The sequence below is a fragment of the Bubalus bubalis genome, chromosome 4 (genome assembly GCF_019923935.1).
Source record: "Bubalus bubalis isolate 160015118507 breed Murrah chromosome 4, NDDB_SH_1, whole genome shotgun sequence".
Classification (NCBI taxonomy): domain Eukaryota; kingdom Metazoa; phylum Chordata; class Mammalia; order Artiodactyla; family Bovidae; genus Bubalus; species Bubalus bubalis.
The window spans coordinates 110,103,847-110,126,101 of NC_059160.1; the positions used below are offsets into that span (position 1 = coordinate 110,103,847).

At 39.4% G+C, this 22,255-nt stretch overlaps 1 protein-coding gene across 1 annotated transcript in view; it reads right to left on the reverse strand.

Annotated features, from left to right (window-relative positions):
* The window catches only part of OTOGL (otogelin like), a 198,463-nt gene that overhangs the window by 36,502 nt on the left and 139,706 nt on the right, over positions 1-22,255 (reverse strand). Inside the window, exons 35-43 of the mRNA XM_045165523.1 lie at positions 20,528-20,607; positions 19,808-19,849; positions 15,033-15,106; positions 9,528-9,705; positions 9,158-9,300; positions 8,878-8,901; positions 8,692-8,784; positions 2,605-2,794; positions 104-318 (exon numbers count right to left, since the gene is read on the reverse strand). Coding sequence (XP_045021458.1) covers positions 104-318; positions 2,605-2,794; positions 8,692-8,784; positions 8,878-8,901; positions 9,158-9,300; positions 9,528-9,705; positions 15,033-15,106; positions 19,808-19,849; positions 20,528-20,607 — 1,039 coding nt within the window. The remainder of the gene's footprint in view (positions 1-103; positions 319-2,604; positions 2,795-8,691; positions 8,785-8,877; positions 8,902-9,157; positions 9,301-9,527; positions 9,706-15,032; positions 15,107-19,807; positions 19,850-20,527; positions 20,608-22,255) is intronic.

Sequence of the window (22,255 nt, forward strand, 5' to 3'; positions counted from 1 at the left end):
TATTCTTAGTGGAAGAACATCATGGCAAGAACAAGAATTTATTGGCTTTTACTCTCAACATATCTGACACAACAGTTCTGATTTATGGTTGCTTTCAACTTACTGCATCATGGCATGGGGTGAAAACTCTTCTATTTAATAACTCAAAGCAGTGACTGCAGTCTTGCTCAGTACAATTTCTAGCAGGCCTTCTTGTTGTTACTTTAAGTGATTTCTCAATTTCCCAGCTCTCAATAAACAATTCTATGTCTTCCATATTTGTAATGATTGTGCCGTTTTGCATCTTTAGATCGTCATCTGGATCTTCATTGCAAATTCCTAAAAAGATGTGTGACATGTAGAAGAAAATGCTTTTCACTTTAACCTAGTATAGCCAGCAGAAATAAACAACTCAATAACTGCTTTAACATGAATAAATAATTTACTGAATCCAGTACCAAATTTATGTCCTTTGACTCTAATGTTGATGGATTTTTTTAAAAAATTGCACATGGATTAAATAGTGTAGACCTTTCTTAATCAGGTAAGAAAGAAACCATGATCCTAGAAGTCAAGATTTGTGAAAAGATCATAGGAGAAGAAAGAGAAGATCGATTCTGTCTCAGTGCTCTTTCGCTATTACCACTATCTCCTAAGCAGTTCTTAAATCTGACAAGGTATTCCCCAGCCTAGTGGGCATAACTTACTTTTTATCTAGTCAAGTGCAAAGCCAAGGGAAGTAGAAAGAAATGAACCTAGATCCTGATCATACCTTACCTGAATTCCACTCTACTCTAAGATATAATTTTTTCTTAATTCCTAAGACTCCTAGCTATAAAAAATATGAGTTAAACATTTTTTTCAAGTATCAAATCTTAATCCTCAAGCAGTTATATCAAGATCAATAAGGGTTTCAGCTGCCATAGTTGTGCCATACCTGTAAATATACAGGAAACTGAATAGGGTGAAAAAAAATAACCAAAGCAAACAAACAAAAATAAAAATACCTCAAGTTAAGCCAACTATACTGTAAAACAGCTATTTTAAAAGTCTAAACTCTCCTGGGGAAAGGTAATTGCTAGTAAAAATATGTTTTCATTGCACCTCCAGCCACCACTCCTGCAGACTTCATAGTTCTTTGTAGAACAAGTTGTCAATATAGACCTCCCATTCTGGTGTCCAGGCTCAATTTGGGTCATGACAACTCTATCAGCCAGCACCCTGCTTTTCTTTAAAGAAACCACCACTCTCCCACTGTAGAAGTTTAGAGGGTGATCTTTGTTAGCAAAAAGGTGACCCTAGCCCCTTCTCTGTAATGATTAGTTAAGAATCCAGTTAGCACACTGTCTCCATAAAAGACAAGGTGACCGTAAAAGAAGAAAACAAGCATGAAAATCAAACAGAAGTCATAGCATACAGAAGTGATAAATCAGAAAACACGCATTCCCAATGTCTCTGAGTTATTATTCAGTGATACCTATTCAATTTTTATGCATACACAATGCAATGCATACTCAATAACTATTTCCACAATGATGACTTAAGTCACCAGAGAAGGTTGTGCTATGTTTAGCATGCTGTAAGCAGGCAAGGAAATTATCAGCCACTTTAGCCAAACTTTCCACTAAAGGCTTTACATTTTTGAAGAAGAAATTTGGGTATTTCAGGCAGTTTGTTGAGAGCAAGGACCTGGTCTATTTCTTTTGAGTCATCGGCATGAAGCATAAGGTCAGATGCTCAGAAACTCATCCATAAACTTTTACTCAATTAATATTTAGTGAGCTTAAAATAGGTGTATTTGTGCTAAGCTAATATTTATTGACTGTATTAAACAATGTCTTCAGAGTTTTACGTTAACTTTCACATTCAATTCTAACAACATTCTTGAAGGTGGATTTTACTAATCCCATCTGAAAGATAAGGAAACTGAGGTTCACTTAAATATCTGTAAAGAGGATATCCTCTAGCAGACACCAGTCAGAATTTTTTTTTTAATGTACCTAGAGATATTTCTAATTTGTTTCCTTTGGCTTGTAACTGTGTATCTATATAACATATTGTGATATGAAACCTAAGTATAAAGGCACATCTAGGCTTTACACTTCATAACAAAACTGGGACTAACATTCAGAACATTGTGCTCCGTGAATATACCTTTCAAGATGACTTAACTAAGGTTTCTTTGATGTCAAACTTTAAAAAGTAAGTAAGAAACAAAGTTTTTCATCATTCTATGCCTCATTTTTATCAGTTATAAATTAACACTGATGCCTACTTATTAGGGTTACTGCTAGAATCAAATGAGTTAACATTTGTAAAATAATGCCTGAGACTTCATTAATGCTTAATAAAGATAAGATAGTAGGAATGCAAACAGTATTGTAGCAACAGTGGTAAGCATGTATCTCTAAAAAACACCCAAGTTGAACTGTATTATCTTGCTTCTTCCTTTCCATTTATAGAAAGACATTGTTTCCTTCAGTATTCACTTGAGGAGGCACTGAAAGTTAGTAACATCTCTTCAGTCCAAACAAAGCAGGGAATGAGGGGCCAAAGCTGTGTAATGTGAACAGGAAAAAAAAAAAAAAAAAAAGAAGAAACAGATATTTGAAAAGCAGTGCTCACCACAAAGTCCTTCTGTGTAGGATGACAAATTAAATTGAGAGCCAAAATGAATGTCTACGATCCCCGTAAGATGAGTCCACTTTATGATTAGTCCAGCTGGAGTAGTAATCACATACATTGAACCAGAATCCTCTATGGACAGATCTTGATTAGAAAAGGGCAAAGGCACAACAGCAGAATCCACCTCTACCTAAAATTACATGATGCATGTGCACCTGTTAGAGCGATGTTTACGTTTCAATATACACCCTGCTGCTGTCACAGTTTCTCAGAACTCCTAATTCTTTTATTGTTCTTTCGTGTCTTGTTATAGTCAATATCTGGGGGCGTCCCAGGTGGCTCAGTGGTAAAGAATCCGCCTGCCAATGCAGGGGATGTGGCGGGAGCCTCGGGGTCAATCCCTGGGTCGACAAGATGCCCTGCAGAAGGAAATGGTAACCCACTCCAGTATTCCTGCCTGGAAAACCCCAAGAACAGAGGATCTCAGCGGGCTACAGTCCATGTGGCCACAGAAGGGCCAGACACTACTCAGTGACTAAACAGCAACATTGCCCTTTGTTTTCTACAAAACAAAGCCTTCCTCTAAGTTATATACTATTTTAATTTGCTTCCCTCAATATATGTTGATTACACTATTACTTCCTAATATGAATTTAAGATAAAGCTTTTTTTCAGGAGGTTTTCTTTAATCTGGGTTCTCTCTTTGATCTAAATCAGTGTTTCTTTACTTATAATGTTCATAATAACCACCTGTGAGGCTTGGTAAAGATTAGGATGTGCAGAAATTCTACTTTCCAGGTTTCAGCTGGATTCTAGATTTTATATTTTTAACATGCTTTCTTTGTAATACTACTATAAGCAATCTAAGGATTTTACTTTGAAAACAGTGCTTTAACTAACAGTGATGACAATGAACCATGAGCTATATAACTATCCGTAAAATTCTCAAATTTATACCTAACTAACCATCCGATTTCTAATCTTTAAATTTTCCTCATACTGCCACCCTCAAGCTGAAACATCCTTTGCCTGCTGAATTTCTACTCATTCTTTAAGATTTATCTCAGGTGTCACCTTCTCCAAAAATATCTATTTGACCCTCCTATACACAGCATTTAAATGAGCCTTATCTCTGTTTCCATGATATCTTGGTCATGACTCTTATCATTTTGGCTCCTGCTGCCTTTAGTTGGCAAAAAAATTACATGTATGCACCCCACACACAACTGCAAGTTAATTGAGATCAGGAACTGTTTCATTTTATCACATAAACTCACTAAATGAATTTTTAAGTTAGTAAGTTTTCAACTGAATACATGACCAATCAGCAGTTCAGCTGAAGCTGAAAATAAGCCCTTCCACCCAAATGTTCACAACCATAGTGCTGACCAGGTTCAAGCTTATTTCCTACCCACTATTATATACCAACCTTATGAAAGTCAAAGATATATATAGATATTCTAGCATACAAAAGAGCCATGCATTCAACTGTAAGTTTCAGTTCAGTTCAGTTGCTCAGTCATGTCTGACTCTTTGTGACCCCCTGGACTGCAGCACAGCAGGCTTCCCTGTCCATCACCAACTCCCAGAGCTTGTTCAAACTCATGGCCATCGAGTGAGTGATGCCATCCAAGCACCTCATCCTCTCTCGTCCCCTTCTCCTCCTGCCTTCAATCTTTCCAAGCATCAGCATCTTTTCCAATGAGTCAGTTCTTCACATCAGAAGGCCAAAGTATTGGATTTTCAGCTTCAGCGTCAGTCCTTCCAATGAAATTTCAGGACTGATTTCCTTTAGGATTGACTGGTTGGATCTCCTTGCAGTCCAAGGGACTCTCAAGAGTTCTCCAACACTATCATTCAAAAGCATCAATTCTTTGATGTTCAGCTTTCTTTATAGTCCAACTCTCACATCCATACATGACTATTGGAAAAACCACAGCTTTGACTAGATGGACTTTTGTTGGCAAAGTAACGTCTCTGTTTTTTAAAATGCCATCTAGGTTGGTCATAGCTTTTCTTCCAAGGAGCAAGCATCTTTTAATTTCATGGGTGCAGTCACCATCTGCAGTGAGTTTGGAGCCCCAAAAAATAAAGTCTCTCATTGTTTCCATTGTCTCCCCGTCTATTTTCCATAAAGTGATGGGACCAGATTCCATGATCTTAGTTTTCTGAATGTTGAGCTTTAAGCCAACTTTTTCACTCTCCTCTTTCACTTTTATCAAGAGGCTCTTTAGTTCTTCTTCACTTTCTGCCATAAGTGTGGTGTCATCTGCATATCTGAGATTATTGATATTTCTCCCAGCAATCTTGATTCCAGCTTGTGCTTCTTGCAGCCCAGCGTTTCTCATGATGTACTCTGCATGTAAGTTAAATAAGCAGGGTGACAATATACAGCTTTGATGTACTCCCTTCCCAGTTTGGAACAAGTCTGTTTTCCATGTCCAGTTCTAACTGTTGCTTCTTGACCTGCACAAAGATTTCTCAGGAGGCAGGTAAGGTGGTCTGGTATTACCATCTCTAAGAATTTTCCACAATTTGTAGTGATCCACACAGCCAAAGGCTTTGGCATAGTCAATAAAGCAGAAGTTGTTGCTTTTCTGGAATTCTCTTACTTTTTCAATGATCCAACAGATGTTGGCAATTTGATCTCTAGTTCCTCTGCCTTTTCTAAATCCAGCTTGAACATCTCGAAGTTCATGGTTCACATACTGTTGAAGCCTGGTTTGGAGAATTTTGAGCATTACTTTGCTAGTGTGTGAGATGAGTGCAATTATGTGGTAGTTTGAACATTCTTTGGCATTGCCTTTCTTCGGGATTGGAATGAAAACTGCCTTTTTCCAGTCCTGTGGCCACTGCTGAGTTTTACAAATTTGCTGGCATATTGAGTGCAGCCCTTTCACAGCATCATCTTTTAGGATTTGAAATAGCTCAACTGGAATTTGATCACCTCCATTAGTTTTTTTCATAGTGATGCTTCCTAAGGCCTACTTGACTTTACATTCCAGGATGTCTAGCTCTAAGTGAGTGATCACACCATCACGGTTATATGGGTCATGAAAATTTTTTGCATGGTTCTGTGTATTCTTGCCACCTCTTCTTAATATCTCCTGCTTCTGTTAAGTCCATATTGTTTCCTTCCTTTATTGTGCCCATCTTTGCATGAAATGTCCTCTTGGTATCTCTAATTTTCTTGACGTGATCTCTAGTCTTTCCCATTCTTGTTTTCCTCTATTTTTTTTGCTTTGGTCACTGAGGAAGGTTTTCTTATCTCTCCTTGCTATTCTTTGGAACTCTGCATTCAAATATGTATATCTTTCATTTTCTCCTTTGCCTTTCACTTCTTTTCTTTTCTCAGCTCTTTATAAGGCCCCCTCAGACAACCATTTTGCCTTTTTGCATTTCTTTTTCTTGGGGATGATCTTGATCACTGCCCACTGTACAATGTCAGGAACCTCCATCCACAGTTCTTCAGGCACTCTGTCAGGTCTAATCCCTTGAATCTATTTGTCACTTGCACTGTATAACCGTAAGGGATTTGATTTAGGTCATACCTGAATGGTGTCATTGTTTTCCCTACTTTCTTCAATTTTCGCCTGAATTTTGCAATAAGGAGTTCATGATCTGAGCCACAGTCAGCTCCCCGTCTTGTTTTTGCTGACTGTATACAGTTTCTCCATCTTTGGCTACAAAGAACAAAGTCAATCTGATTTCAGTATTGACCATCTGGTGATGTCCATGGGATGTCTAACACATGTCTCTTGTGTTGTTGCAAGAAGGTTTTTGCTATGTCCAGTGCTTTGTTTGACAAAACTCTGTTGGCCTTTGCCCTGCTTCATTTTGTACTCCAAGACCAAACTTGCTTGTTATTCCAGATACCTCTTGACTTCCTATTTTTGCATTCCAGTCCTCTATAATGAAAAGGACATCTTTTTTTGGGTATTAGATCTAGAAGATCTTGTAAGTCTTCATAGAACTTTTCAACTTCAGCTTTTTTAGCATTACTGGTTGGGGCATAGACTTGGATTACTATGATATTGAATGGTTTGCCTTGGAAACAAACCAAGATCATTCTGTCATTTTTGAGATTGCACGCATGTTCTGCATTTCAGACTCTTTATTGACTATGAGGGCTACTCCATTTCTTCTAAGGGATTCTTGCCCTCAGTAGTAGATATAATGGTCATCTGAGTTAAATTTGCACATTCCAGTCCATTTTAGTTCACTGATTCCTAAAATGTCAATGTTCACTGTTGCCATCTCCTGGAAGTTTGACCACTTCCAATTTACCTTGGTTCATGGACCTAACATCCCAGGTTCCTACGTAAGATTGTTCTTTACAGCATCGGACTTTACTTTCATCACCAGTCATGTCCACAACTGGGGGTTGTTTTTTGCTTTGGCTCTGTCTCTCCATTCTTTCTGGAGTATTTCTCTACTCTTATCCAGTAGCATAATTCTCTACTCTTCCCCTACTGACCTGGGGAGTTCATTTTTCAGTGTCCTATCTTTTTGCCTTTTCATGGGGTTCTCAAGGCAATAATACTGAAGTGGTTTGCCATTCCCTTCTCCAGTGGGCCACGATTTGTCAGAACTCTCCACTATGACCCGTCTGTCTTGGGTGGCCCTACATGGCATGGCTCATAGTTTCATTGAGTTAGACAAGGCTGTGGTCCATGTGATCAGATTGATTAGTTTTCTGTGATTGTGGTTTTCATTCTGTCTGCCCTCTGATGGAGAAGGATAAGAGGCTTATGGAAGCTTCCTGATGGGAGAGACTGACTGAAAATTGGGTCTTGTTCTGATGGGTGGGGCCATGCTCAGTAAATCTTTAATCCAATTTTCTGTTGATGGGCAGGGAGGGCTGTGTTCCCTCCCTGTTGTTTGACCTGAGACCAAACTATGGTGGAGGTAATGAAGATAATGGCAACCTCCTTCAAAAGCTCCCATGCACACACTGTCGACCTCAGTGTCCCCCACCCTGCAGCAGGCCACCACCAACCCATGCCTCTGCCGGAGACTCCTGGACACTCATAGGCAAGTCTGGGTCAGTCTCCTATGGGGTCACTGCTCCTAAACTTTCTGATATTTTACTGAATATAGACTTGTTTTAACACTGTTTCCAGTTCAGAATCTATGGCCTGTGCTAACAGAATTATTTCTGAAAAACACATAACATCTCAGCCATTTTGAGCTAAATCTTTACATATTGCTTTCTTCTATTTTTGAGAGCACCATGTGTTATCTGAGGGCTTCCCAGGTGGCGCTAGTGGTAAAGAATCTGCCTACCAATGCAGGAGATTGGGTTTGATCTGTGGGTTGGGAAGATCCCTGGAGGAGGAAATGGTACCGTATTCCAATATTCTTGCCTGGAGAACCCCATGGGCAGAGTAGCCTGGTGGGCTACAGCCCACGGGGTTGCAAAGAGTCAGATATGACTGAGCACGCACTGCACTATATGTCTGAGTGAGTTATCCAGCTCTCAGCACTCCTACTGGGGAAGCATAATTCCTTGGGATAAAGGTTTTCCCTGTAAAATCAAAAGGCTCCTTTCCAGCTTTTAAATGATGCATTGTTCTTCTCCCATTTATTTCAATAAATTTAAATATTCCTTCATTTTTTTTATTATTTTAGCTATCACTCAACAGTATCAATATTTCAAAACTACTCTTTCTATTTATTCTCTCCATGGTCTTCATTCTGGTATTCTTGGCTGCCTGCTACTCTTTGCAACCTTATGATCCCCTCTTTCACCTCATTTCCACTTTGTCTAATTTGAAACACTAACATTAACTCTAACACTAGGAAGCTCAGCAACTCACATTCTCGAGAGAGCTTTAGAATGTTTAACATGGCGGTTTCAGTTAACCTCACAAAAGGAGAAACATTTGCAACAGTTGGGAGGTTATGGTAGGAGATATATAAGATTATGAAACACATTTTTATACTGTCTGTAAAAAGAATGATTAGACATCGTAGCAATGGAAATCCACTGATATGCTTAATTCCCCTCTTTTGGGAAATAACTGTACTTACATAATTTCTCAGTTTCATCTAAGGTGAAGACATGTTTTAACTTTGTGTTCCTACCTTTCTTGCTACCCGATTGACAAGTACTTTATGTAGAGATGTGGTCAAATTTAACTTCTTAAAACAAAGTCCAGAGACTCTTCCAGAGGAAGCCTTCATTGCAAAAAAAATTGAAACTTTATGGAGTTAAACATAATTTTAGCAATAAATAGAAGTAATTTTACTAAACATTTTCCAAATACTCACTAGCTTTTTAAATGAATTTCCATTCTGGAAAAAAAAAAAAAAAGGTATAAAGATAAAACACTTAAAAAAAAATACACTACTTGACTTTTAAAAACATTATTTGGATTAATATTATATGCTTCTAAATATATTCACTTCAAATATATTCATGTTTTAAGTACCAGAAGATAAATCTCAATGAATTCTTGAGTCCCTTCTTATTGTGGGAATACCTAATGTTGCAACATACTTCAGCTGCTAGATTTATGAATAAATGACACAAGAATAAATTATGACTTACCTGATTCATGGAACATTTTTCAATATGAGCAACTATAACTTCCCCAGGAATTCTTACTAAGATATAAGAAGCCATACTATATAATGCTGCATTATTTCCATCAAAAGTAATAATGCTAAGTTCTGACAACATGGAACACCGACCTAAAAAGTGATAGAGAGTAGATTTAGTCTATTAACTAATTATTTGTATTACAGTAATAACTTCTTCTTTAAAAACATCTTTCAAATTGGTTTTATTATGTTTGACAAAAAGCAACTTTAAAAGTTATTGGAAGCCAAAATCATAAGTCAAATGAACTTTGACTTGATGAAGTGATAGCTTCAAAAAAATAACCATCTCCCCCTGATTTAAAACTGATAAAACTCACATGGACATTCCCACTCAGGGCAGCAGATATCACTATTTACTTGAACAGGTCTTCCCCGGAAACCACAGTCAGGCATTTCCAAGTCCTTTGGGCAATTAAGAGACCAGTTGTACAACTTCCATTCCATGTTAAGACATATATATTGGCTACAATTATAAACAGGATCAAATTGTTGAGGCTGTTAATAAAAAAGAAAATTAATGCATTTTTTTCCATTTTCAATTAATGTTTTAAATTTCCCATTCACATTGCCTATAGTATACACTTACTAAATACAAAATCTTTTGAAAGATGAACAATGAAAATTTCACAGTGGCTTTTGTTGAGGTATCTTCTCTAAAATACTCAGCAGTATGATGCATTTAATTTTACCTTAATATTGATTTGATATCAGAACTGCCCACATACTCAACTTCTGAGAAAACTGAAGTCTTGTCCTAAATTGTCTAGATTAGTGTTTTGCAAGCAGACTTAAAACAGTGGCAGTTGACCTTTCATATTATGTTGTATAAAGCTAGTATGATTAAGGCTTCTGTTAATGTCAGTTTAAAAAATAACAACTTAATATTATCCAAATATTTCATTAAAAATCAAATGTAATATCAGTTGGGCAGTATCTGGATAGAATCATTAAAATTTATTTTTTTACATATAGCTTACATACTTCTAGATAAAGTTGAAGATTTTTCAAAGCTTATAAATTATATTCTATATAAATTATACTAATAACTGTAGCATCCACTTATTATGCTCCAGACATCGTTCTAAGTAGTCCATTTTATTTCCACAAAAACACCCTCTGAGGTAGGTATTAAAATTTTTCCCTATTTCGTAGACAGAAAATCAGGTTTAAGGTCAAACTAAATCCCGAAGAAAGGCAGTGCCAAAGAATGCTCAAACTACCGCACAATTGCACTCATCTCACACGCTAGTAAAGTAATGCTCAAAATTCTCCAAGCCAGGCTTCAGCAATATGTGAACCATGAACTTCCAGATGCTCAAGCTGGTTTTAGAAAAGGCAGAGGAGCCAGAGATCAAATTGCCAACATCCGCTGGATCATGGAAAAAGCAAGAGAGTTCCAGAAAAACATCTACTTCTGCTTTATTGACTATGCCAAAGCCTTTGACTGTGTGGATCACAATAAACTGTGGAAAATTCTTCAAGAGATGGGAATACCAGACCACCTGACCTGCCTCTTGAGAAACCTGTATGCAGGTCAGGAAGCAACAGTTAGAACTGGACATGGAACAACAGACTGGTTCCAAATAGGAAAAGGAGTGGGTCAAGGCTGTATATTGTCACCCTGCTTATTTAACTTATATGCAGAGTACATCATGAGAAACGCTGGGCTGGAGGAAGCACAGGCTGGAATCAAGATTTCCGGGAGAAATATCAATAACCTCAGATCTGCAGATGACATATGCAGATCATATAATTCATCTGCTCAAAAATCTCCCTTTGCTCTTTCGAAGTCACTTAGAATGAAAGCCACAGTCTTTACAATCATCCACAAGGCCTTACATAATCTATTTCCTATTATTTCACTCCGCACTCGCTGCATGACCTCCTTGCTATTCTTTCATTTTTTTTAGGTTGTTAGGTACATTCTTAGCTCAGGGCCTTTGCACTTGCTGATCCCTCTGCTTGGATTGCTTTGCATGGTTCTTTGCATGGTTCACTCTCTCAACTTCTTCAGATTTTTTCTTTAAAGTAACAGTTACTCTATTAATGAGGATCAGTGAAAATCATTTCATTGAAAATAGTTTTATTTTTCTCCTGAGCACCAATCTCTACAATGTTTTATATAACTTGGCAAATTAATTTTGCTTATTGTCTACTTTAGAATCCAATACAATGTAAACTCTGTAAAAGCAGTAATTTACCTGAACAGCTCCTAGCCAGCAATAGTGCTGAATAAATGTTAGTTGGATAAATAACTGGTTTATCAGAACAAGTGGCATATTTGGAGTAAGAAGATAATTTCTAAAGTCTCAGCCAAGACAATTACTAGCTCTGGGATTCAGTGAGCTTATCTTGTACTCGTATATCTTCGTCATTTTCCTCAGTGCCCCAGTGGCTCAGCAGGTGAAGAATTTGCCTGCAATGCAGGAGATGCAGGAGATGCGAGTTTGAGCTCTGGGTCAGGATGGATGATCCCTTGGAGGAGAAAATGACAACCCACTCCAGTATTCTTGCCTGGATAATCCCATGGACAGAGGAGCCTGGTGGGCTACAGTTCAAAGGGTTGCACAGAGTTGGACATGACTGAACATGTGCACAGATCAACAGATGGTATATAGTAGCTGCTTGATAAATATTTTTGAATGCCCAGTTTATAGAGAAACCCGAAATATACCCTATTATTATAAAGAATTATCATCATTAAAGAATTATTAAGGAATCACATTTAATTATTATTGTAAATTAACAAATTATCTAATTAACACATGTAATTATTATTATACCTAATTATCACAAAATTATTGTTATTAAGGACTCATCTTTAAGAGGTCATTTGCATTTCATTTTGTTTTTCTTAGTGTAACCAGAATCTAATTATTAAGAAATATTTGACAGTTAGAAAAGGCAGAGGAACCAGAGATCAAATTGCCAGCATCTGCTGGATCATGGAAAAAGCAAGAGAGTTAAAGAAAAACATCTATTTCTACTTTATTGACTATGCCAAAGCATTTGACTGTGTGGATCACAATAAACTATGGAAAATTCTTCAAGAGATGGGAATACCAGACCACCTGACCTGCCTCTTGAGAAGCCTGTATGCAGGTCAGGAAGCAACAGTTAGAACTGGGCATGGAACAACAGACTGGTTCGTCAAGGCTGTATATTGTCACCCTGCTTATTTAACTTATATGCAGAGTACATCATGAGAAACACTGGACTGGAAGAAGCACAAGCTGGAATCAAGATTGGCGGGAGAAATATCAATAACCTCAGATATGCAGATGACACCACCCTTATGGCAGAAAGTGAAGAGGAACTAAAAAGCCTCTTGATAAAAATGAAAGAGAAGAGTGAAAAAGTTGGCTTAAAGCTCAACATTCAGAAAACGAAGATCATGGCATCTGGTCCCATCACTTCATGGGAAATAGATGGAGAAACAGTGGAAACAGTGTCAGACTTTATTTTTTGGGGCTCCAAAATCACTGCAGATGGTGACTTCAGCCATGAAATTAAAAGATGCTTACTCCTTGGAAGGAAAGTTATGACCAACCTAGATAGCATATTCAAAAGCAGAGACATTACTTTGCCAACAAAGGTCTGTCTAGTCAAGGCTATGGTTTTTCCTGTGGTCATGTATGGATGTGAGAGTTGGACTGTTAAGAAGGCTGGGCGCTGAAGAATTGATGCTTTTGAACTGTGGTGTTGGAGAAGACTCTTGAGAGTCCTTTGGACTGTAAGGAGATCCAACCAGTCCATTCTGAAGGAGATCAGCCCTGGGATTTCTTTGGAAGGAATGATGCTAAAGCTGAAACTCCAGTACTTTGGCCACCTCATGCGAAGAGTTGACTCATTGGAAAAGACTCTGATGCTGGGAGGGATTGGGGGGAGGAGGAGAAGGGGACGACAGAGGATGAGTTGGCTGGATGGCATCACTGACTCGATGGACGTGAGTCTGAGTGAACTCTGGGAGTTGGTGATGCACAGGGAAGCCTGGCGTGCTGCTATTCATGGGGTCGCAAAGAGTCGGACACGACTGAGCAACTGAACTGAACTGAAGGCATCCTAAAGGAGATCAGTCCTGAGTGTTCATTGGAGGGACTGATGCTGAAACTGAATCTCCAATACTTTGGCCACCTCATGTGAAGAGTTGACTTATTGGAAAAGACCCTGATGCTGGGATGGATTGTGGGCATGAGGAGAAGGGGATGGCAGAGGATGAGATGGCTGGATGGCAGAGGATGAGATGGCTGGATTGTTGGGGGCCGGCGTGAGGCACTCCGCCCATGGCAAAGGTCATGAGGAAGGAGGCTCGACATATGAAAAGGCAGGATCGAGCCTCAGGAGTCCCCCTGGAAATCCTCGAGCATCTACCCCCATAACCAGAGCCTGCCTACTTTACTACTTTGTGCTCTCACCTACACCTCTGACTTTATGGGGGGCTGTCCCCCACCACCTCTTTCGGAGAAGGAGTTAACCTAGAGCTCCAGTTAATAAAAACTCCTGGGCATGACAAGAGTGTTTTAACCTACAAACTCCTCTGAAGGTTCTCTAGCCTGCCTGACAGGCTTGTCCGGCCACATGTGATTGCTCACAGCCTCCCAACCGTGAGAGGCAAGAGACGCTTTAAACCTTCTAAAAGCAGGTTCCTTAGAAAAGTTAGAAAACCATTAGTATAAGTATAGTGGGCTGATTAGAAATTGTATTGGTGAAGAGTTTTTCATTTGTTGAGCCAATGTTTGTTGCTAAGTCTCCATATCCCCTGCCCTTACACACATTAATGAAATATATAGAAGAAATAAGTATTAACCTTTGATATTAATCACGTTAGACCTTAGGCTAAGTAAATTCTTTCCTTAACTAAAACCCACTACACCCTCACCCTATAGGAATGTAACTTTATTTGGGTGGCGTCTGTTTTAAGAATAATCACCCCTGGAGAAATAAGTGTTGACTGACCGCTGTCACAAGGAGAGGGTCATAAATTGTCAGCAGGCCCCCCTAGCCAGAAGATGATGTAACACCCCTAAGACCTCTGTATACATCTGTATGAAGCACCTGACTTTGATAAAAGTCAGGACTGCTGACCCCGTGTGACTTTTGCATAACATCTCAGTGTATAAAAGTAGACCATGGAAAATAAAGAATCGGGATCAGTTTCTCGAAATTCTGGTCTCCCCATGTCACTCTCTCTCTCACTCTGGCTGAGTCTCCATCTGGAGCGCAGAACCCGCCATGCTTACTAATTATGCCTGGGCTTCTAAGATCCGACCGGGGAGGCCTCAGTGTCTCCTCTCCTTCGGGAGAACGGAAGGATGCCTGCGGCCTACGTAAGTGGTGCAAGCTTCTTGTCTTGAAGTTTTATTGGTCTCCCGCGTAAACCAAGCTACTCAGCCTCTTTTCTCTAATGAATTTTCCTACTGAGCTATCCTCATTCTATTACCCTTTACATCTCTAATTAATATCTAATTGAAGCTATTGTATCCTGATCCTCGCCGACGCCGTCCCCGCTTCGAATACCCTGGATCAGCCAGGGCTGGACCCCAGCACTGGATGGCATCACTGACTCGATGGACAAGAGTCTGAGTGAACTCCAGGAGTTGGTGATGGACAGGGAGGCCTGGCATGCTGTGATTCATGGGGTCGCAAAGAGTCAAACATGACTGAGCGACTGAACTGAACTGAACTGAAGGCATACTTAATTTAACAAAGAAAGACTTGAGAGCATACCAAAAGAATTTTAATAGTGTTTGGATAGTGATACAGAAACATTAATAGACACAATCAGGAAATGAGAGATAGCTGAAGATATCACTCAGTCATACCTCACATTCCAAACCTGTCGTTGTTGTTAGCATGTCAATTGCAGTGAAGTCTGATGGAGTAATCATTTCTGGACCTGAAGGAAATAAAGAGGTGCCCAACATTGGTGAAGTGGTATTGATCATGTATAAAATTCATTTGTGACAGACACCATGATCAGAAATTGTATACAGATTATTTCACTTAATTCTAAGAAGAACCCTGTGAAGTATAGATAATAATATTATTGTCATTTTACAGATAAGGAGACTAAGCTGTAGAGAAGTAAGCTGGTAAGTATCAAAGGCAGAATTTGAACTTGGGAATTCTGATTCCAGAGTACTGGCTTTGAGGCACCATTCTATAAAACACCTTCACTGCCTTGATGGTGTCAACACATTTGTTTGAACTGGTAGAAATATCAACAGTATCACTAAAGACTGCTCAGGAGTTACAAATTTTGTTGAATTCTTAAAACACATAGCGAGGTTGATTCATTTCCCGGTGAATCTCTAAAATGTTTTCCTTGCAAGCAGAAAAGATGATGCTATGGACTAATCAAGACCCCAGTTGAGGATGTGGTAAAGAAGGTGTCCATTGAAAGGGAAAATATGACGGGTAAACATTCAGAAAATGAAGATCTTGGCATCTGGTCCGAACACTTCATGGCAAATAGATGGAGAAACAATGGAAACAACAAGAGACTTTATTTGAGGGGGGCTTCAAAATCACTGCAGATGGTAACTGCAGCCATGAAATTAAAAGATGCTTGTTCCTTGGAAGAAAAGCTATGAGCAACCTAGACAGCATATTCAAAAGCAGAGACATTACTTTGCCAACAAAGGTCCATCTAGTCAAAGCTATGGTTTTTCCAGTAGTCAGGTATGGATGTGAGAGTTGGACTATAAAGAAAGCTGAGCGCCAAAGAATTGATGCTTTTGAACTGTGGTGTTGGAAAAGGCTTTTGAGAGTCCCCTGGACTGCAAGGAGATCCCACCAGTCAATCCTAAAGGAAATCAGTCTTGAACCTTCATTGGAAGGACTGATGCTGAAGCTGAAACTCCAAAACTTTGGCCACCTGATGCAAAGAACTGACTCATTGGAAAAGACCCTGATGCTGGGAAAGATTGAAGGCGGCAGGAGAAGGGGACGACAGAGGATGAGATGGTTGGATGGCATCACCAACTCAATGGACATGAGTTTGAGCAAGCTTCGGGAGTTGGTGGTGGACAGGGAAGCCTGGCATGCAGTAGGCCATGGGGTTGCAAAGAGTTGGACACGACTGAGCGACTGAACTGAACGGAAACATACTTGTAAGATGCCTTCTAAAGTTTTTCGTTAGTAATAAAGATGTCTCCAAAATATTCAAAGTCTGAAGGACTGTTGTTTTTTAGTCACTCAAGAGTCTTCTCCAACACCACAGTTTGAAAACATCAATTCTGCCACACTCAGCCTTCTTAATGGCCCAACTCTCACATCCATACATGACTACTGGAGAAATAATTGCTTTGACTATATGAATCTTTCTTGGCAAAGTAATGTCTCTGCTTTTTAATATGCTGTCTAGGTTGGTCATAGCTTTTCTTCCAAGGAGCAGTTCAGTTCAGTCGCTCAGTCGTGTCAGACTCTTTGCTACCCCATGGACTGCCGAATGCCAGGCTTCCCTGTCCATCACCAACTTCCAAAGCTATCTTTTAACTTCATGGCTGCATTCACCATCCTGGAGAAGGAAATGGCAACCCATTCCAGAATTATCGCCTGGAAAATTCCATGGACAGAGGAGGCTTATGGGCTACATTCCATGGGGTTGCAAAGAGTTGGACACGACTGAGCACACACACACACAGTCACCATCTGCAGTGATTTTGGAGCCCAAGAAAATAAAGTCTGTCTCTGTTTCCATCGTTTCTCCATATATTGCCATGAAGTGATGGGACCAAATGCCATGATCCTTGTTTTTTCAATGTTGAGTTTTAAGCCATCTTTTTCACTCTCGTCTTTCACCTTCATCAAGAGGTTCTTTAGTTCCTCTTTGCTTTCTGCCATAAGGGTGGTGTCATCCAAATATCTGAGATTATTGATAATCTCACAGCAATCTTGATTCCAGCTTGCGCTTTATCCAGTCCAGTATTTCACATGATGTACTCTGCATATAAGTTAAATAAGCAGGGTGACAATATATAGCTTTGATGAACTCCTTGTGCAAAAATGAAGGGCTGAAATTTTGTCTAGATGTAATTGAAGTATCCATTGTTGATACTATCTAAAATGACCATATTAATTTCCTGTGGCTGCTATAAACAAATTATTACAAGTTTAGTGGTTTAAAACATCACCAAATTATTATTTTGTGGTTCTGGAAGTCAGAAGTCCTAAAATCAAGGTATCAGCAATGGCTGTATTCCTTCTAGAGTCTCTGTGGAAGAATTTGTTTCCTTCCTTTTCCAACTATGGATTGCATGAATATATTGATGCATCATGGCCCCTTCCTCCATCTTCAAAACCACAGAATAATATTTTCAAATCTCAGTCTCTCTCTCTCCCTTTTTCCCCCTTTCCCTTTGTCCTTCCCTGCTAATTTTGACTTCTCACATGCATTATCTCCTCTGACTCTGACCATCCTCCTTCTCTTTTATAAGGATCTTTGTGATTACACTGGGCTCACACAGATAATTCAGGAAAACTCCCCATCTCAAAATTCTTAACTTCATCACATCTTTAGCATGCAAGGTCCTATTTTCACAAATTCTGGAGATGACGACATGGACATCTTTGGGCAGCCATTATTCAGTCTACCACAATGACATCAGAGAATTAAATAAATTTTATAAATAACTTATTTAATATATTCTAACAACTTATCATAAAGTAGAATAAAAACTTCTATTGCTTGGTCCTAAAAGCTGGGTTCATGGTTTATTAGATGTAACTTCTACAGAATATGACATTTTTACAGACTAAAATGGGATTATAGTTCTTGCTTCTTCTGTCTGCCCTCTGATGGATAAAAATAAGAGAGGCTTATGCAAGCTTCCTGATGGGAGGAACTGGCTGTGGAGAAAGCTGGGTCTTCCTCTGGTAGTTAGGGCCATGCTCAGTAAATCTTTAATCCAATTTTCTGCTGATGGGGGAGGCCCCTTAGTTGCTTGGCCTAACGCAGCTCAGTCCTGGAGTCCACAGTCTCTATGGTAGGGCTAATAGCAGCCTCATCCAAGAGGATTTATGCCAATATCTACTTCTGCTTCACTGACTACGCTAAAGCTTTTGACTGTGTGGATCACAACAAACTGGAAAATTCTTAGAGACGTGGGAATAAGAGACCACCCTACCTGCCTCCTGAGAAACCTGTATGCAGGTCAAGAAGCAATAGTTGGAAATGATGGGCTTCCCAGGTGGCGCTAGTGGTAAAGAACCTGCCCACCAGTGCAGGAGACGTAAGAGATGAGGGTTTAATCCCTGGGTCAGGAAGATCACCTGGAGGAGAAAATGGCAACTCACTCCAGTATTCTTCCCTGGGTAGTCCCATGGACAGAAGCCTAGTGGGCTATAGTCCATAGGGTCACAAAGAGTCAAACACAACTGAAGCAGCTTAGCATGTGTGGAACAACCGACTGGTTCACAACTGGGAAAGGAGCACATCAAGCCTGTACACTGTCACCCTGCTTATTTAACTTATATGCAGAGTACAGCATGAGAAACGCTGGGGTGGATGAATCATAAGCTGGAATCAAGATTTCCAGGAGAAAAATCAACAACCTTAGATATGCAGGTGATACTACTTTAATGGAGGAAAGCGAGGGGGAACTAAAGAGCCTCTTGATGAAGGTGAAAGAGGAGTGTGAAAAAGCTGGCCTAAATTTTAACACTCAAAAAATGAAGATCATGGCATCTGGTCCCATCACTTCATGGCAAATAGATGGAGAAACATGGGAAGTTGGCAGATTTTATTTTCCTGGGCTCCAAAGTCACTGCAGATGGTGAGTGCAGCCATAAAATTAAAAGACACTTGCTCCTTGGAAGAAAAGCTATGACAAACCTAGACAGCATACTCAAAAGCAGAGTTATCACTTTGCTGACAAGGTCCATTTAGTCAAAGCTATGGTTTTTCCAGTAGTCATGGATGGATGTGAGAGTTGGACCATATAGAAGGCTGAGTGCCGAAAAATTGATGCTTTTGCAGTGTGGTATTGGAGAAGACCCTTGAGAGTCCCTTGGAGATCAAACCAGTCCATCCTAAAGGAAATCAACCCTGAATATTCATTGGAAGGACTGATGCTGAAGCTGAAGCTCCAACATTTTGGCCACCTGATGCGAAGAACTCACTCACTGGAAAAGACCCTGATGCTGGGCAAGACTGAAGGCAGGAGAAGAGGGCGACAGAGGATGAGATGGTTGGATGGCATCACCAACTCAATGGACATGAGTTTGAGCAAACTCCGGGAGATGGTGAAGGACAGGGAAACCTGGTGGGTTGCAGTCCATGGGGTCACAAAGAGTTGGACATGACTGAGAGGCTGAACAACAACAAATTCTAGGCAAAAATGCGAGGGGCATTCTCATTATCTATACTAACTGAAATGGGACAGAGGCAGACCAGATGCAGAAACCATTCTGAAAATGCAGCTCGTTGATCCAGTAAACAGTTCCTTAGTGAAACACAAGTGACTGCTGGGCTCCCCAGTGGGTTGGGTAGAACTAACCCCAGCAGCTGTTTAAGTGTGCCAAGATCCAAATTACATAATGCTAAGTTTAATGTCTAAAATTACAAGACTTATAAACATGGGTAGAGATGGCTTACCTGGTGAAATTAATGCTGGTTCTGTGGGAATCAGAGGTATGCCTACAAAGAAACAAAGATACTCTTCTTTAATCTGTTTTGCTTAAAGTGAGACCCAGACAGTTCATATAAGAATGTTCATATAAGGAAAATGTTTTGGGAGAGAGGATGCAAGAGGAAAGTAAGAAGAAAAATTTGCATAGTTTTAATGTTGGAGAAGACCCTTGAGAGTCCCTTGGACTGCAAGGAAGTCCAACCAGTCCATCCTAAAGGAGATCAGTCCTGGGTGTTCATTGGAAGAACTGATGCTAAAGCTGAAACTCCAATACTTTGGCTACCTCATGCAAAGAGTTGACTCATTGGAAAACACTCTGATGCTAGGAGGGATTGGGGGCAGGAGGAGAAAGGGACGACAGAGGATGAGATGGCTGGATGGCATCACTAACTCGATGGACATGAGTTTGAGTGAACTCTGGGAGTTGGTGATGGACAGGGAGGCCTGGCGTGCTGTGATTCATGGGGTCGCAAAGAGTCGGACACGACTGAGCGACTGAACCAAACCGAACTGAAAAGTAACTCAGAACCAAAAAACTAAAACCCACTTTGAAAAAGACAATGAAGGAGAATCTTATGAAGGTTTATTGTTTGTCTAAAATGTCTGTTTTTATAGTTACTTGCCACTGTATAAATATATTCATGTATTTTACACTTCAGAATAAGTTAAGTAAGATTCATACTTACAGTCTTCTGGATAAACACATTTGAGAGTGACTTCATCAAGGATCATATGTTTAGGGCAGTAGGGAAAGCATCCTTCAATCCTTCACATGAAAAAAATTAAAGAAAAAAATTTAATATAACAATATATGGCATTTAATATATGCAATTAAGATACAGTTTTCCTAAAATTCTTCTATTTGCCTTGTCAAACACTAAGGATTGCTCCATTTGCTATTATTCCATCATACCTCATTGTATGAAACCAAAAGTTAGTGGATGATAATGAAGTATTCATGATTGAGGCAGAATTTGAACACAGAACATTCAAAACATACACTTAAATTTGGCACACACCAAGGCCACATTCTATAAATTACTGGAAATGCAGAAGAATCCTTTATTGTGATTTTACTCTATGTTCATCATACCATTATTTTCCTACACTCCCTCACATATAAGAAGATAAGACACGCTATTTGAATATTCATAAGGATGTTGGTAGAACCAAATCAGAATGTTCAGTGGCTGTCTCTGCCTATTATTAAGCCCTAAAGTCATTGGAAAGTAATTAGAAATCTCTGGGTGGCAGACATGGAGTCGGGACATGGTTGCTCTTGGAGGACAGGGAGGGGAATGGCAGAGGCTACAGTTCTCCCAAGAGCCTCAGGGCCTGTGTCTGAAATAGCAGCAGTGCTCAGAGAGGGGGTGGTTGCATATGAGCCTAAGGAGATTGAATTTCAAGCTCCGAAACATCTGGTCTTTTACGTGGCACATTGCACTTTCAAGAATCCCAAATTTCAAGAAGAATGGATTTGGGCATCATCAGCCCAAAACAGATGAGGCCATCCTGAAATGCTACTGCTCTAAGGGAATGAAGCCAAGATGATGACTGAGACTACATCTTCCTTTTCGTTCAGTTGGGTCTCAGAGTCCAATTTATTTTGATTCAAAAGAAATATACCCTTCAAGTACAGCCAGTTCTTAGACTCACACATACTAGAGAGAATTAACATACTTACGGTTTTTAAAAGGCTTGCTTGTCTGCCTCTCAAATACACCAGCAGGCTATAATACTATTTTTAATATTTTACTTATTTAAATAAATTTTTTTTGGCTATGCAGCATATGGAATCTTAGTTACTTGACCAGAGATTGAACCGGCGCATTCTGCATTGAAAGTGGAATTTTAACCACTGGACAGCCAGGAAGATCTCTCAGTAATTGTAAAATATTTCCAATTGCCTTAACTATAAAGTAAAAGTTTGGACCCAAACACTCACAACCCCTTTCCAATTCAGTGTGGATATGAACTAACTTGATACTCTGGGCACATGTTGCCACCAGAGGGCACTTGTTCATGGAAGGAAATTGAACCCAAGAAAAGCTAACTTCTCTTTTAACAGGAGACTGCGTGGTTGCCTCTTGGATACTTCCTTTACAAATTTTTTTAAGAAATACTTACAGCTTAGCTTATGAGACCAATTATTTATTTCATAAAATGAACTTAAATAATCAAACTTTAACCAGTATATGATATTCTTATCCTACTCTAAACTTTGTCAAGCACATAAGAAAAAGCTACTAAATTACTGAAAATATTAGGGACAGCTGGCTATCCTCAAATTAAATAAACACCACTTTTTTATGCAACTCAATTATTTTGCAATTGCTTTATGCAAGTCAAAACCACAGCTATTCTTTTAAAAATATCTTCCTAAACCCAGTAACTTGTTCCGTTAAAATGTCTTT